The sequence below is a fragment of the Haliotis rubra genome, unplaced genomic scaffold, assembly GCF_003918875.1.
Source record: "Haliotis rubra isolate DU_JTF1 unplaced genomic scaffold, ASM391887v1 Scf7, whole genome shotgun sequence".
NCBI classification, from domain to species: Eukaryota; Metazoa; Mollusca; class Gastropoda; order Lepetellida; family Haliotidae; genus Haliotis; species Haliotis rubra.
Genome location: NW_025767412.1, coordinates 3,851,093 through 3,865,099, shown reverse-complemented (window position 1 = coordinate 3,865,099; position 14,007 = coordinate 3,851,093). Strand labels below are relative to the sequence as shown.

The following is a 14,007-nucleotide window of genomic DNA, read 5'->3' as shown; positions in this document are numbered from 1 at the left end:
TAGCAAGGTTCACCCAACGGGTGTAGCAATATATCGCTCCATTCCGTTGCTTCTTACAACCAGCAATGATTGCTGAGGTTCTATTCTAACAATGGATCCCCAACAAGGGGTAGTATTGGTAACAAGCTTCATCCAGCAAGTCTAGCAATATATCGCTCCATTCCGTTGCTTCTTACAACCAGCAATGATTGCTGAGGTTCTATTCTAACAATGGATCCCCAACAAGGGGTAGTATTGGTAACAAGCTTCATCCAGCAAGTCTAGCAATATATCGCTCCATTCCGTTGCTTCTTACAACCAGCAATGATTGCTGAGGTTCTATTATAAAGATGAATCCCCAACAAGGGGTAGTATTGGTAACAAGCTTCATCCAGCAAGTCTAGCAATATATCGTTCCATTCCATTGCTTCTTACAACCAGCAATGATTGCTGAGTTTCTATTCTAACAATGGATCCCCAACAAGGGGTACTATTGGTAACAAGCTTCATCCAGCAAGTGTAGCAATATATCGTTCCATTCAGTTGCTTCTTACAACCAGCAATGATTGCTGAGGTTCTATTATAAAGATGAATCCCCAACAAGGGGTAGTATTGGTAACAAGGTTCATCCAGCCAGTGTAGCAATATATCGTTCCATTCAGTTGCTTCTTACAACCAGCAATGATTGCTGAGGTTCTATTATAAAGATGAATCCCCAACAAGGGGTAGTATTGGTAACAAGGTTCATCCAGCAAGTCTAGCAATATATCGCTCCATTCCGTTGCTTCTTACGACCAGCAATGATTGCTGAAGTTCTATTCTAACAATGAATCCCCAACAAGGGGTAGTATTGGTAACAAGGTTCATCCAGCAAGTCTAGCAATATATCGCTCCATTCCGTTGCTTCTTACGACCAGCAATGATTGCTGAAGTTCTATTCTAACAATGAATCCCCAACAAGGGGTAAGGTTTACCTCTTCCAGTCTTGCCATCTTTAGATACATCCCCCTTGGACAAGGTTGTAAAAGCTGGAACAAATTATAACATCATTTGTATGCAGAAGCATCAACAACAGTTCAACTGTATTAAATTTATTCACACTGTTTAACTAAATACTTCATTCCTGAGGTAGTGTTAAAATTTCTTCTCTTCTGTATAGCTGCTTAGTTAATGGATAAGAACATTCAACAGATACAAATAAAAACATCAACAAAAACATAACAGCGACCTTTCTGGAAAACAATTAGTCATAAATATTGTATAATATTTGGCACAGACACAATTAATGCATAAAAATGGTAATTTGTAAAAATTGTAACCATTCTTCAATTTAACAATGAATCAGCTTGTAATTTTACACATTAACTTGTCTGGCCAATCAATATTCCGAATGGCTGGTTCATATGTTTATCTTGCCTTACTGAAGTTTACTTGTCTGACTGACTGACTGATTTTAGTTTTACGCCGCTTTTAGCAATATTCCAGCAACATCACGGCGGGGGACACCAGAAATGGGCTTCACACATTGTGCCCATGTGGGGATTCAAACCCTGGTCTTCGGCGTGACGAGCCAACGCTTTAACCATTAGGCTACCCCACCACCCCGAAGTTTACTTGTAAGAAATATCCTATAAACCTTAAACGATATATAAACACAGAACATGAATGTACTGATAAGAACAGGAAAGTCAAAAAGGTATTTATTTCTTCAAACTTGAACATAATGATCTGGGAAGTGTTGAACTATTCCAGTGGTACTTTATGAATTCCCTGCATGCAATGCTCCTACCTAGCAACGTCTTCGATGCATTGACGGAGCAGGATACAATCTTCAGCTTCTGGTTGTTGACTTGTATAACCTGAACACAAGTACATAAATCTCCTCCATCATCATAACTCATTGCTTTGGGGCATCTGATAGCCTTCAAAACTGATGACATGTTTCAGTGATAGTTATTGACTTGTTGAGGGTTTACAAGAGGGTTCTTAAAGCTATGCAGTCAGGTTCTAAACTAATATGTAATAATGTGATCATTCATTATGTGGAAACTACTGTATAGACAGTGTTGATGTTTGTTGAAAGATTTTCTTGAACTGAACTGCTTATTTTATCATTGAAATTACATTTGGGATGTTGAACTGATAGAACAGAATTGTAAAGGCACTTTGGAAAATGAGTCCTTGTCAAAGCAATTAAGTGCCTTGCCTTGTGGATTTGTATATATCTCTAGTGCAGGGCTGGCCTGTCAAGGCAGATGTTGCTGTCAACATCATATGCTCATTTTACAAACATTCACTACTTCACATGCACCATACACAGTATCCACCCTGCATTCAAACACTAAACACAGTATTCACCTGCATTCAAGCACTATACACACTATTCCTCCTGCATTCAAGCACTATACACACTATTCCTCCTGCATTCAAGCACTATACACAGTATTCCTCCTGCATTCAAGCACTATACACAGTATTCCTCCCAGCACTATACACAGTATTCATTCCCATGCATTCAAACACTATACACAGTATTCCTCCTGCATTCAAACACTATACACAGTATTCCTCCTGCATTCAAACACTATACACAGTATTCCTCCTGCATTCAAACACTATACACAGTATTCCTCCTGCATTCAAACACTATACACAGTATTCCTCCTGCATTCAAACACTATACACAGTATTCCTCCTGCATTCAAACACTATACACAGTATTCCTCCTGCATTCAAACACTATACACAGTATTCCTCCTGCATTCAAACACTATACACAGTATTCCTCCTGCATTCAAACACTATACACAGTATTCCTCCTGCATTCAAACACTATACACAGTATTCCTCCTGCATTCAAACACTATACACAGTATTCACCTGCATTCAAACACTATACACAGTATTCCTCCTGCATTCAAACTCTATACAGGGCGGTGGGGTAGCCTAGTGGTTAACAGCGTTGCATTCCTCCTGCATTCACACTACACAGAAACCCTGGTTCGATTCCCCACATGGGCACAATGTGTTAAGTCCATTTCTGGTGTCCCCCGCCGTGATATTGCTGGAATATTGCTAAAAGCGGCATAAAACTAAACTCACTCACTCACTCACTCAAACACTATACACAGTATTCCTCCTGCATTCAAACACTATACACAGTATTCCTCCTGCATTCAAGCACTATACACAGTATTCACCTGCATTCAAACACTATACACTGTATTCACCTGCATTCAAACACTATACACAGTATTCCTCCTGCATTCAAACACTATACACAGTATTCCTCCTGCATTCAAACACTATACACAGTATTCCTCCTGCATTCAAACACTATAAACAGTATTCACCTGCATTCAAACACTATACACAGTATTCCTCCTGCATTCAAACACTATACACAGTATTCACCTGCATTCAAACACTATACACAGTATTCACCTACCACTCAAGCACTATACATAGTATTCACCAACCACTCAAGCACTTTGTCCACAGTATTCACCTACCACTCAAGCACTATGTACACAGTATTCACCTTCCACTCAAGCACTATACACAGTATTCACCAATCACTCAAGCACTATACACAGTATTCACCTACCACTCAAGCACTATACACAGTTTTCACCTACCACTCAAGCACTATACACAGTATTCACCAACAAATCAAGCACTATGTACACAGTATTCACCTACCACTCAAGCACTATGTACACAGTATTCACCTACCACTCAAGCACTATACACAGTATTCACCAACCAATCAAGCACTATGTACACAGTATTCACCAACCAATCAAGCACTATGTACACAGTATTCACCAACCACTCAAGCACTATGTACACAGTATTAACCTACCACTCAAGCACTATACATAGTATTCACCAACCAATCAGGCACAATGTACACAGTATTCACCTACCACTCAAGCACTATGTACACAGTATTAACCTACCGCTCAAGCACTATGTACACAGTATTCACCTACCACTCAAGCACTATGTACACAGTATTAACCTACCGCTCAAGCACTATGTACACAGTATTCACCTACCACTCAAGCACTATACACAGTTTTCACCTACCACTCAAGCACTATACACAGTATTCACCAACAAATCAAGCACTATGTACACAGTATTCACCTACCACTCAAGCACTATGTACACAGTATTCACCTACCACTCAAGCACTATACACAGTATTCACCAACCAATCAAGCACTATGTACACAGTATTCACCAACCACTCAAGCACTATACACAGTATTCACCTACCACTCAAGCACTATACATAGTATTCACCAACCAATCAAGCACTATGTACACAGTATTCACCAACCAATCAAGCACTATGTACACAGTATTCACCTACCACTCAAGCACTATGTACACAGCATTCACCAACCAATCAAGCACTATGTACACAGTATTAACCTACCGCTCAAGCACTATACACAGTATTCACCTACCACTCAAGCACTATATATAGTATTCACCAACCAATCAAGCACTATGTACACAGTATTCACCTACCACTCAAGCACTATGTACACAGCATTCACCAACCAATCAAGCACTATGCACAGCATTCACCAACCAATCAAGCACTATACACAGTATTCACCTACCACTCAAGCACTATGTACACAGCATTCACCAACCAATCAAGCACTATGTACACAGCATTCACCAACCAATCAAGCACTATACACAGCATTCACCAACAAATCAAGCACTATACACAGCATTCACCAACCAATCAAGCACTATACACAGCATTCACCAACCACTCAAGCACTATGTACACAGTATTCACCTACCACTCAAGCACTATACACAGTATTCACCAACCAATCAAGCACTATACACAGTATTCACCAACCAATCAAGCACTATGTACACAGTATTAACCTACCGCTCAAGCACTATACACAGTATTCACCTACCACTCAAGCACTATGTACACAGTATTAACCTACCGCTCAAGCACTATACACAGTATTCACCTACCAATCAAGCACTATGTACACAGCATTCACCAACCAATCAAGCACTATGTACACAGCATTCACCAACCAATCAAGCACTATACACAGCATTCACCAACAAATCAAGCACTATACACAGCATTCACCAACCAATCAAGCACTATACACAGCATTCACCAACCACTCAAGCACTATGTACACAGTATTCACCTACCACTCAAGCACTATACACAGTATTCACCAACCAATCAAGCACTATACACAGTATTCACCAACCAATCAAGCACTATGTACACAGTATTAACCTACCGCTCAAGCACTATACACAGTATTCACCTACCACTCAAGCACTATGTACACAGTATTAACCTACCACTCAAGCACTATACACAGTATTCACCTACCACTCAAGCACTATACACAGTATTCACCAACCACTCAAGCACTATGTACACAGTATTCACCTACCACTCAAGCACTATGTACACAGTATTCACCTACCACTCAAGCACTATACATAGTATTCACCTACCACTCAAGCACTATGTACACAGTATTCACCTTGTGTTCTTGAGTAGCTGGGTTAACAAGCCCCACATGGGTCACCAGGGATCCAGACTGAAACAGGGGACACCATCATGTAGAGACAACACTCAGTGGATTGTCTATTTGTTTATCTAATGCTGCACTTAGCACTGTTACAGCAATATCAGTCCAGATTAGACAAACCAGTGATCAATATCATAACCAACATCCCAAACTGCTGGTTTATGATGACATGTGATTGACAAAGTCCAATTACTTGTCTCTCAAAACAAACTCTGGCTGACAAGGATAAGGGATCACTTTTGAAAATTAGTTCAAAATATATAAAAGGCTCAATACAAAACATAAGAGCAAGTCGTACTCAATTTTTAAACAGGATTTATGTCAGTGATTTATTGGAGACAAGCCCATCAGGTATCATACATTTACTGATTTATAACTTTAGTATGCCCATGACTATTAATAAACACCTAAAATCAGCAGATAATGGCACAACTAAGGGAGGTAATTTATCTGAAAAGGTTTTTCTTTGCTATAATGATCAATGATTTCTGTTCTGAACCAATGTTAAACATTGATGCATCACAATTTGCAGATGACAGTGCTTGTTGGAGATGTTTTGGAAACATTGAGTTTGTTCATAAATCTATCCAATTAGCTCTAAATTCTATAGATCTTTGGTGTTCAAAGTGGGGGTTCAAGGTATCAACTTCTAAATCAGTTGCTATGTTCTTCACAAAACAAGAGTTTCCCCAAATCTAAAGCTACACACTGGTGGTCAGAACATAAAATTTGTTTCTGAATTTAAATTTTTGGGTGTCATCTTGGATCAAAAACTCACTTGGTCAAACCACAGCAACTACATTTCATCAAAATGTACTCAAGCTCTCAATTTACTGAAAAGCGTGTCTGCCACAAAGTGGGATGCTGATAAATCATCCTTGTTTCTTTTGTACAAAGCACTAACTTTGTCTAGATTAGAATATGGCTGTCAAGTTTTCATGAATGCTGCAAAATGTCATTTGGCTAAACTTGATTGTGTTCAAGCCAAAGCTTTTCGGATATGCACTGGTGCCTTTCCTACTACTCCAGTTTCAGCCCTGCAGGTGGAATGCTCAGAACCTCCTTTGCAACATCATCGTCTTAAAGTTGCCCTTAAGTACTATTTATCCTTAAAAGCTTCATCTAGGTATCAACCAGCAACTGATATATTGTGCGATTGTGTGGAATATGTCATGTGTGATTGGAATCATGGAAAACCACCGTTTGGATTACTTGTACAACAATTTGCATTACAGTACAAGTTGAATAATCTTCAGTTGAATGCTGCTCGATCTCTCCCTAAAACGATTCCATGGACTTTAACACAACCTTCGATTTCACAGGATTTATCGGAGCTTGTAAACAAACAAATGTCACCAAGTGTTATTAAAATCCTAACCCAAGATTACATTCACACCAAATATAGCAATTTTACTCATATTTACACTGATGCTTCAAAGGATCCCAGAACCGGTCATGTTGGTGGAGCTTTTTATATTCCCAATATTGGTTTATCCAAAAGATTTAGATTGACTGATCATCTGTCTGTATTTGCAGCAGAACTGACAGCCATACTTCAAGCTTTAAAATAGGTAAAAGATAATGAACACGAAGCAATAATTTACTGATTCGTTGTCAGCTGTACAAGCAATTCAATCAGGTGTACAAGGTCCACACAGTGACATACTATATGACATCTTGTATCTTGATACTGTTTTAAACTCCATGTACATCAGCTGTGATATTGTTTGAATTCCTGCACATGTTGGTGTAGCTGGAAACGAAGTAGTTGACACACTTGCTAAGATGGCTTGCAACAGACCACAGCCAGATATTCAATCAATTAAGCCCATTCCAAGAGATTACTGGTTTTTCATTTCATCTTCGATAAATGCATCTTGGCAAAATAAATGGGATAATGAAAATACAGGTAGACACATGATGTACTCTACTTTTCCTGTAGTAAACAAACATTATAAAATTTGTCGGCGTTGTTGCAGAGATGAAGTTGTTTTAACTCGTCTCAGGCTGGGACGTTGTGGATTAAAGGCATATAGAAGTGTTTTAGATAAAGACCTATCTCCTCTGTGTGAAAGCTGTAACTTACACTGCCCAGAAACAGTTCAGCACTACCTCATTGAATGTCCAGCTCATGAAAACCCACGTAAGGATCTTAAAGAAACTGTGCTTAACAAAACCAAAAATAATTTTACAATGAACGCAATACTTTGCGATAATTAATGGTTACATACAAAGAGCTGTTTTAGACTTCCTTGTTAAAACGGGTAAGTATGACGTAATTTAACTGAAAAAAATCTATAACAGTTTGTCGCGTTATCTACCTACCTGTTTCTTTGCTACTTTACACATAATTCTGGGATAACATAGAATTAAGAAATACCTTCTTGTTGGGAGGGTCGAAGTCATTCCAGGAATATATGATAGATCCATCCTTTTCTTGAGTTAGAACTCGTGGAGATATGGACCCAGCATCTAATAGGAAGAGATAGGCGAGATAAAATCTAATTGAACACATTGACAACATATACATACTTAAGAGTCATTAGAAAGTAACCCACCCAAAGGTATTTGCCGACAGAGGCTGCTAATCAAGGGATGAACTATATATCACACATAACATATAAATCCGATACAATGATGCTGAAACCATAATCATAAAGACCTGGGCCCTTATTCTCGAAACGTTCGTTGCCTAAGACTTTTTAACTTTGATCGTAGCCAATGTGTTAAGAATGGGCTTAAGAAGTTAGTAGGGCTAAGAACGTTTCGAGAATAAGGGCCCCGGCCCCGATTTCTCGAAACAAACTTTAGTCTGAGTTTTGACTTAAGTTAGAGTTTTTACTAAAATTTGAGAAAAAGCATTTCTCAGAATGAGCTGAAAACGATATTTAATTCAAACATAGTAGATAATTTAAGTTTGGTGAATAGAATACTGAAGTTGTTTGGGCTTTTTGTATTTTAAAAATGCAGCTGATTTAAAATTCAGCTGTTTCAAATAGTCAAACTCAGTTTGAAATTTGAGTAAAAACTTAAGTTTTTTTCGAGAAATCGGGGCCAGGATTCAGACATCGAAAAACAAAATGGCCGCTCCTTCAGTGTAAATGTGTAAACTGGGTTTAAGACCACAGTATTTAAGATACATCACGGTGTGTGAGCATGCTGTAGGACGAAAGGCAGACGAGACTTTTCTTGTCTATAACTTTGGTGAAACCCATGACCACGGGTATGGTGAAACCCATGATCAGGAGTACAGTGAAACCCATGATCAGGAGAACAGTGAAACCCATGATCAGAGGTATAGTGAAATCCATGACCAGTGGTATGGTGAAACCCAAGACCAGGGGTATGGTGAAACCCATGATTAGGGGTATGGTGAAACCCATGACCAGGGGTATGATGAAACCCATGATTAGGGGTATGGTAAAATCCAAGATCATGGCTATGGTGAAACCCATGATCAGGAGTATGGTGAAACCTATTATCAGGGGTATGGTGAAACCTATGAATAGGGGCATGGTGATCCCATGATTAGGGGTATGGTGAAACCTATGATCAGGGGTATGGTGAAACAATTTATTAGGGGCATGGAGAAACCCATGATTAGGAATACGGTGAAACCTATGATCAGGGGTATGGTGTAACCTATGATCAGGGGTATGATGAAACCTAAGATTAGGGGTATGGTGAAACCCATGATAAGGGTCATGGTGAAACCCATGACTAGGGGTATGTGAAACCCATGATCAGGGGTATGGTAAAACCTATGATCAGGGGTATGGTGAAACCCATGATCAGGGGTATATAATGAAACCTATGATCAGGGGAATGGTGAAACCCATGATTAGGGGTATGGTGAAACCCATGATTAGGAGTATGGTGAAACCTATGATCAGGGGTATGGTGAAACCTATGATCAGGGGTATGATGAAATCCATGATTAGGGGTATGGTGAAACCCATGATCAGGGGTATCATGAAACCCATGATTAGGGGTATGGTGAAACCTATGATCAGGGGTATGGTGAAACCTATGATCAGGGGTATGATGAAATCCATGATTAGGGGTATGGTGAAACCCATGATCAGGGGTATCATGAAACCCATGATTAGGGGTATGGTGAAACCTATGATTAGGGGTATGGTGAAACCTATGATCAGGGGTATTGTAGGACTCTGGCTAGCGAACAGTTATGGCCTCATTTTAGCCGTATTTACAAAATTACTCAGCCGTTCGTTAAATTAATGAAACAGAATTAATCATGGTACTTAATTAGCTATTTGCTGATGCATCCAGCCCATTCCCTGCCACCGATCATGTTTTTATATAACGCGGCGGAAGGGAATCATGGCAGTATAAATACATGTTTTCTCACAACTAACTGTAACACTTATCGCCATTCATGAAATAAGATATATTCATATCATACAGTAACCTCGAATAATTGCTTGTGTGACTATTTGAGTGTTTCTTTTACAGTAGATTGATAGGGAATGAAACAATTAATGACTTGTGAACTTGAACTTGCTACTATATAGGTCATGGGACATCCCCCAACTAAGTTAATTATTTTTTTATAGGGTTCATAACTTTATCATTGAGTTGTCTCTTATGTTACTTACCGTGAAGGATTTTCTTTTGCTGTCCTTTATTGTTGTCAAATACCGTGGGGAAAATTGTAATTGGCCGGAACTGCGCACGTGTGATACTGATGTATTGGCGATAACTGTTACGCGGCGATAACTGTTCGCTAGCCAGTAAGGGATGATACGTTCACCTTAGTGCTAACAGAGAACATATAATCTAATATATGGTCTCTGGTGCTAAGATGTGCATGTGATCATGATTATCTGTGTTGCCAGTATATGTGAGACGAAGATGACATACAATGTAACTAACCCCATCATCAAATATTAACCATACCCTACCTTTCAAACATGTAAAGTCGGTGATAGTTTCGCATCATATTTAATTAATAGGACATAATGATTTCTTAGTACTTTAATTCAGGGGTCTTACATTCATTTTTTATAATAAAGCACGGATTGCGGCCGGAAGTTTAATGTCACATTAAAATATTATAGCGCACTTGTAAATACTCGCAGGGAGTCGTAATGAGATTCATCTTCTACCATTATATTAATTTTTTGCCAGGATATTCTAGGTTGTTGCTGTTGCTGTAGGTTGTCGATCCTCTCAGTCTGGTTTGGGGGGAGTTGTCAAAGTGGCAAATACTAGAAATATGAACAGTGGATAAGCAAAACAGTACCTGATACGCCATGCTCTTGTCGTCTTCGGGATATAAAAGCTGTAATTGAACCTGTCAAGTCAAAACATTTCTTGAATTCAATCATTCTGTTAACATTTTTGGTCACAGGGACTGCCGTCCAAAGTGTTTACATTTTGCTCGTCACATGTCACAGGTTCAACCGGAAGCAATGGCAGATGCGAGTTTTCTGCATACGTAGTTATTTCCCTTAGATCATGCTGCGTCGATCGTGTGAGCAAGCGTCGAAGAAGACGATGCATCCTGTAATACATGTTCAAATAAAACTTAATTTTCTAAAAAAATGAGTGTGTATTTATTAATAATTTTAATTTTAATTTAATGATCTTTGTTGACTTTTTGCAAAGATTATATTTCTATCGAGAATTCGATATTTTAAAACACGAAACACCGATTCGAATAATTTAATAGAGTTATTTATCCGTTTGTGATATCAAAAAATACATTTTGCCGCACATATATCGTAATTTTTATCAAGTATTCATCATTGATATCCAACAGTAAATTACAAATTTCATGTTCGTTTCATGTTCCATCCCTAGGGACCGTTCAAAATTTATGGCTGGGGGGTGGAGTGTGATTTTAAGTGGGGTCACCCATTTTGTTCCGGGAAGGTAAGGATGTGTGGGGTGGGGGTGTCATCAATTTTGTACCCACGATCTAGGGTGGGTCAGCTATTTTGTACATAACAATAATAAAAAAACATGCTTAAAGGTTATGGGTGTGGGTGTGGGGGGGTGTCATTAATTTTGTACATGACATGCAGGAGGGGTGTCACTTACTTTGTACATAAATCTTAGGGGGTTCATTCACATTGTACATGCCTCTCCATAAAAATCATCACACACACACACACACACACACACACACACACACACACACACACACACACACACACACACCGCCCAAATTATGAACGGTCCCCCTATTGTGACACAATTATTGCTGAAACAGTGTCACCCGCGTGAAAGAGGCGACTAAAGGGATCGAGTGGTCAGGCTCGCTGAATTGGTTGACACGTCCAAATTGCGTAGATCGATGCTCATGCTGTTGACCACTGGATTTTCTGGTCCAGGGTCCCGATCCACAAAGCGTTCGTAACGTTACGACCCATCGTAACTCTATACTTTATCATAGATTTACGAATGGCACAGTGCTACGAACGTTGTCTGGATCGGGCGCCAGCCTCAATTATTTACAGAGCGGACTGATATAGCTGGAATATTATTTACAGTAATAGGTAGATTCTGGACCAGATAAACCAGTGATAGATATCAGGAGCAGCTGCGAGTTGGTCGGAGTAAAATGACATGCAATCAACCAGGTCACTGTGCCTGATCACATGATCAATAACTCGCAGCTTCTCACTGGCAGAGGTTGCGGTGGACCTTTTAAAAAAACACAATACACGTGAAGTCTCAGAAATGCAGGACGACCGCACTACACGAGGATCTCAAACCAGAAACGTTTAAATATTATTACCCTGACCTACGTTGTCAAGTTCGTCATGTCAAATATACTACCCATCAAAAGTTTAGACTCACTTAAAGCACTCACTGTATATTATGTATATATATGCGGTTACATCGAAGATTGATTTCTCCACTAACTTTGGGGAACCAACTACAAACATTATGCAGATGAATTGCACGAGGATCATGCATCAAATTGCTGAAAAGCATGTGCAAATATCGTGCATGTGAACAGCAGCGTTTTGGTGTAAAGTTTTTTTAAGAATTCGCCAATTTTCACTGAGTTTCATCATTTATTGAACTCATGACAATAATCTTTTCAACGTTACGAATTTGTTTTACAACACATCAGTTCATGTGTAAACAGTACCTTTAAACAGTATGGAATATTTTGCAAAATCTAGTTCAGAACAGTTGACTGAAGTAAGTGGCAACATTTACTCTAGTGAGTCTAAACTTTTGATGGGTAGTATATGAGTGAGTGAGTGAGTGCAGTTTTACGCCGCTCATAGCAATGTTCAAGCAAGGCGGTTATCACAAGGACGAAAGTAGTTACGACTACGCTAGATTTTAAAGACGATTTATCTTTTCAAATTAATTTTAGGTTTTATTATAGTTCTATGAATTTAGATATATACAACTTGATCAAAATGTGCTACTCTTCTAGATATGTCTTTAAGATGTGTTAGAGATTCACATGACCTTTGAAACCTACTAGCATATATCACGGGAGCCTGAATATATCTGAGTCTTGGCCAAGAAAACCAGTGGTTGATTGAATGATCAACACCTGGCACCAGGGCACGATGACACACCATCTTCCATGCCACGGATGCCTATTTATGTTGATTCATGACAAACAAGGCCTACTGTAGCTATCCTTATCCTGATGTCACCCCACGCGCCAACTCGTACGAACAAGTCAGTACATGGACAGAGTCTCCCTTTAAATGAGCGACGAGTCGTCATATTAGAACTGCAGCATCCATTGTGGAAGGCCAGGACACTGTTTTGAGATTCCTGTCGTCCCAGGCAACCAGAATACTGCAGCTGCCAGTTGCAGATATGGCTTGGGAAAAAAAACTGAAAACAAAACGATATCGAACTTTGCCTTATCAATTTTAAATTATCCCGATCAAAAGTTAAAGTCTCAACATGAATTTTAAAAAAAAAGTTTAAAAAATATATTTTTTCCAAAACCAATAAAGCAGAAATGGTAGGAGAGGTGTAGTCAAGAATTGTATATACACTTAAGGTATTTTGAAGGTTGGAATTGCATCTTTATCGTTTGATACGCTACGTGGGAGTGGTGGCATATTGATAATATTTATATATCTATGACGACCAGTGTAGCTGGACCAGAACTGCTTCAATAATTCACCACTGTATATAGGCCCTGTTTAGGTTCACATCAATGTATACTGGAATATCGTTATTACATGCCATTAACGTACCTGAAGCCTGGATCAATATAGAATGCAGATGCAAGTGCACCATGTTGTCATTGTAGCTTGCTTCACAAAGGAAATAACTTCTTGTTGTCATTTATTATTCATGAAAACACAGCGCAGAGGGATCTTGTGGCGGTGGCGGACAAGACAGGACATCCTGTGATGGTGGCTGTATTCCCTGTGGATGTACTGTAATACATTATACGGCGTAGGAC

General features: G+C 39.1%; 1 protein-coding gene across 1 annotated transcript in view; it reads right to left on the bottom strand.

The window, feature by feature from the left end:
- Positions 1-11,004, bottom strand: part of LOC124258602 (gamma-secretase-activating protein-like) — a 63,770-nt gene extending 52,766 nt beyond the window's left edge. The window contains exons 1-5 of the mRNA XM_046692668.1: positions 10,852-11,004; positions 7,966-8,057; positions 5,538-5,594; positions 1,769-1,838; positions 954-1,007 (exon numbers count right to left, since the gene is read on the bottom strand). Of these exons, the coding sequence (XP_046548624.1) occupies positions 954-1,007; positions 1,769-1,838; positions 5,538-5,594; positions 7,966-8,057; positions 10,852-10,936 (358 nt within the window). The 5' untranslated portion in view covers positions 10,937-11,004. The remainder of the gene's footprint in view (positions 1-953; positions 1,008-1,768; positions 1,839-5,537; positions 5,595-7,965; positions 8,058-10,851) is intronic.
- Positions 11,005-14,007: the final 3,003 nt, after the last annotated feature.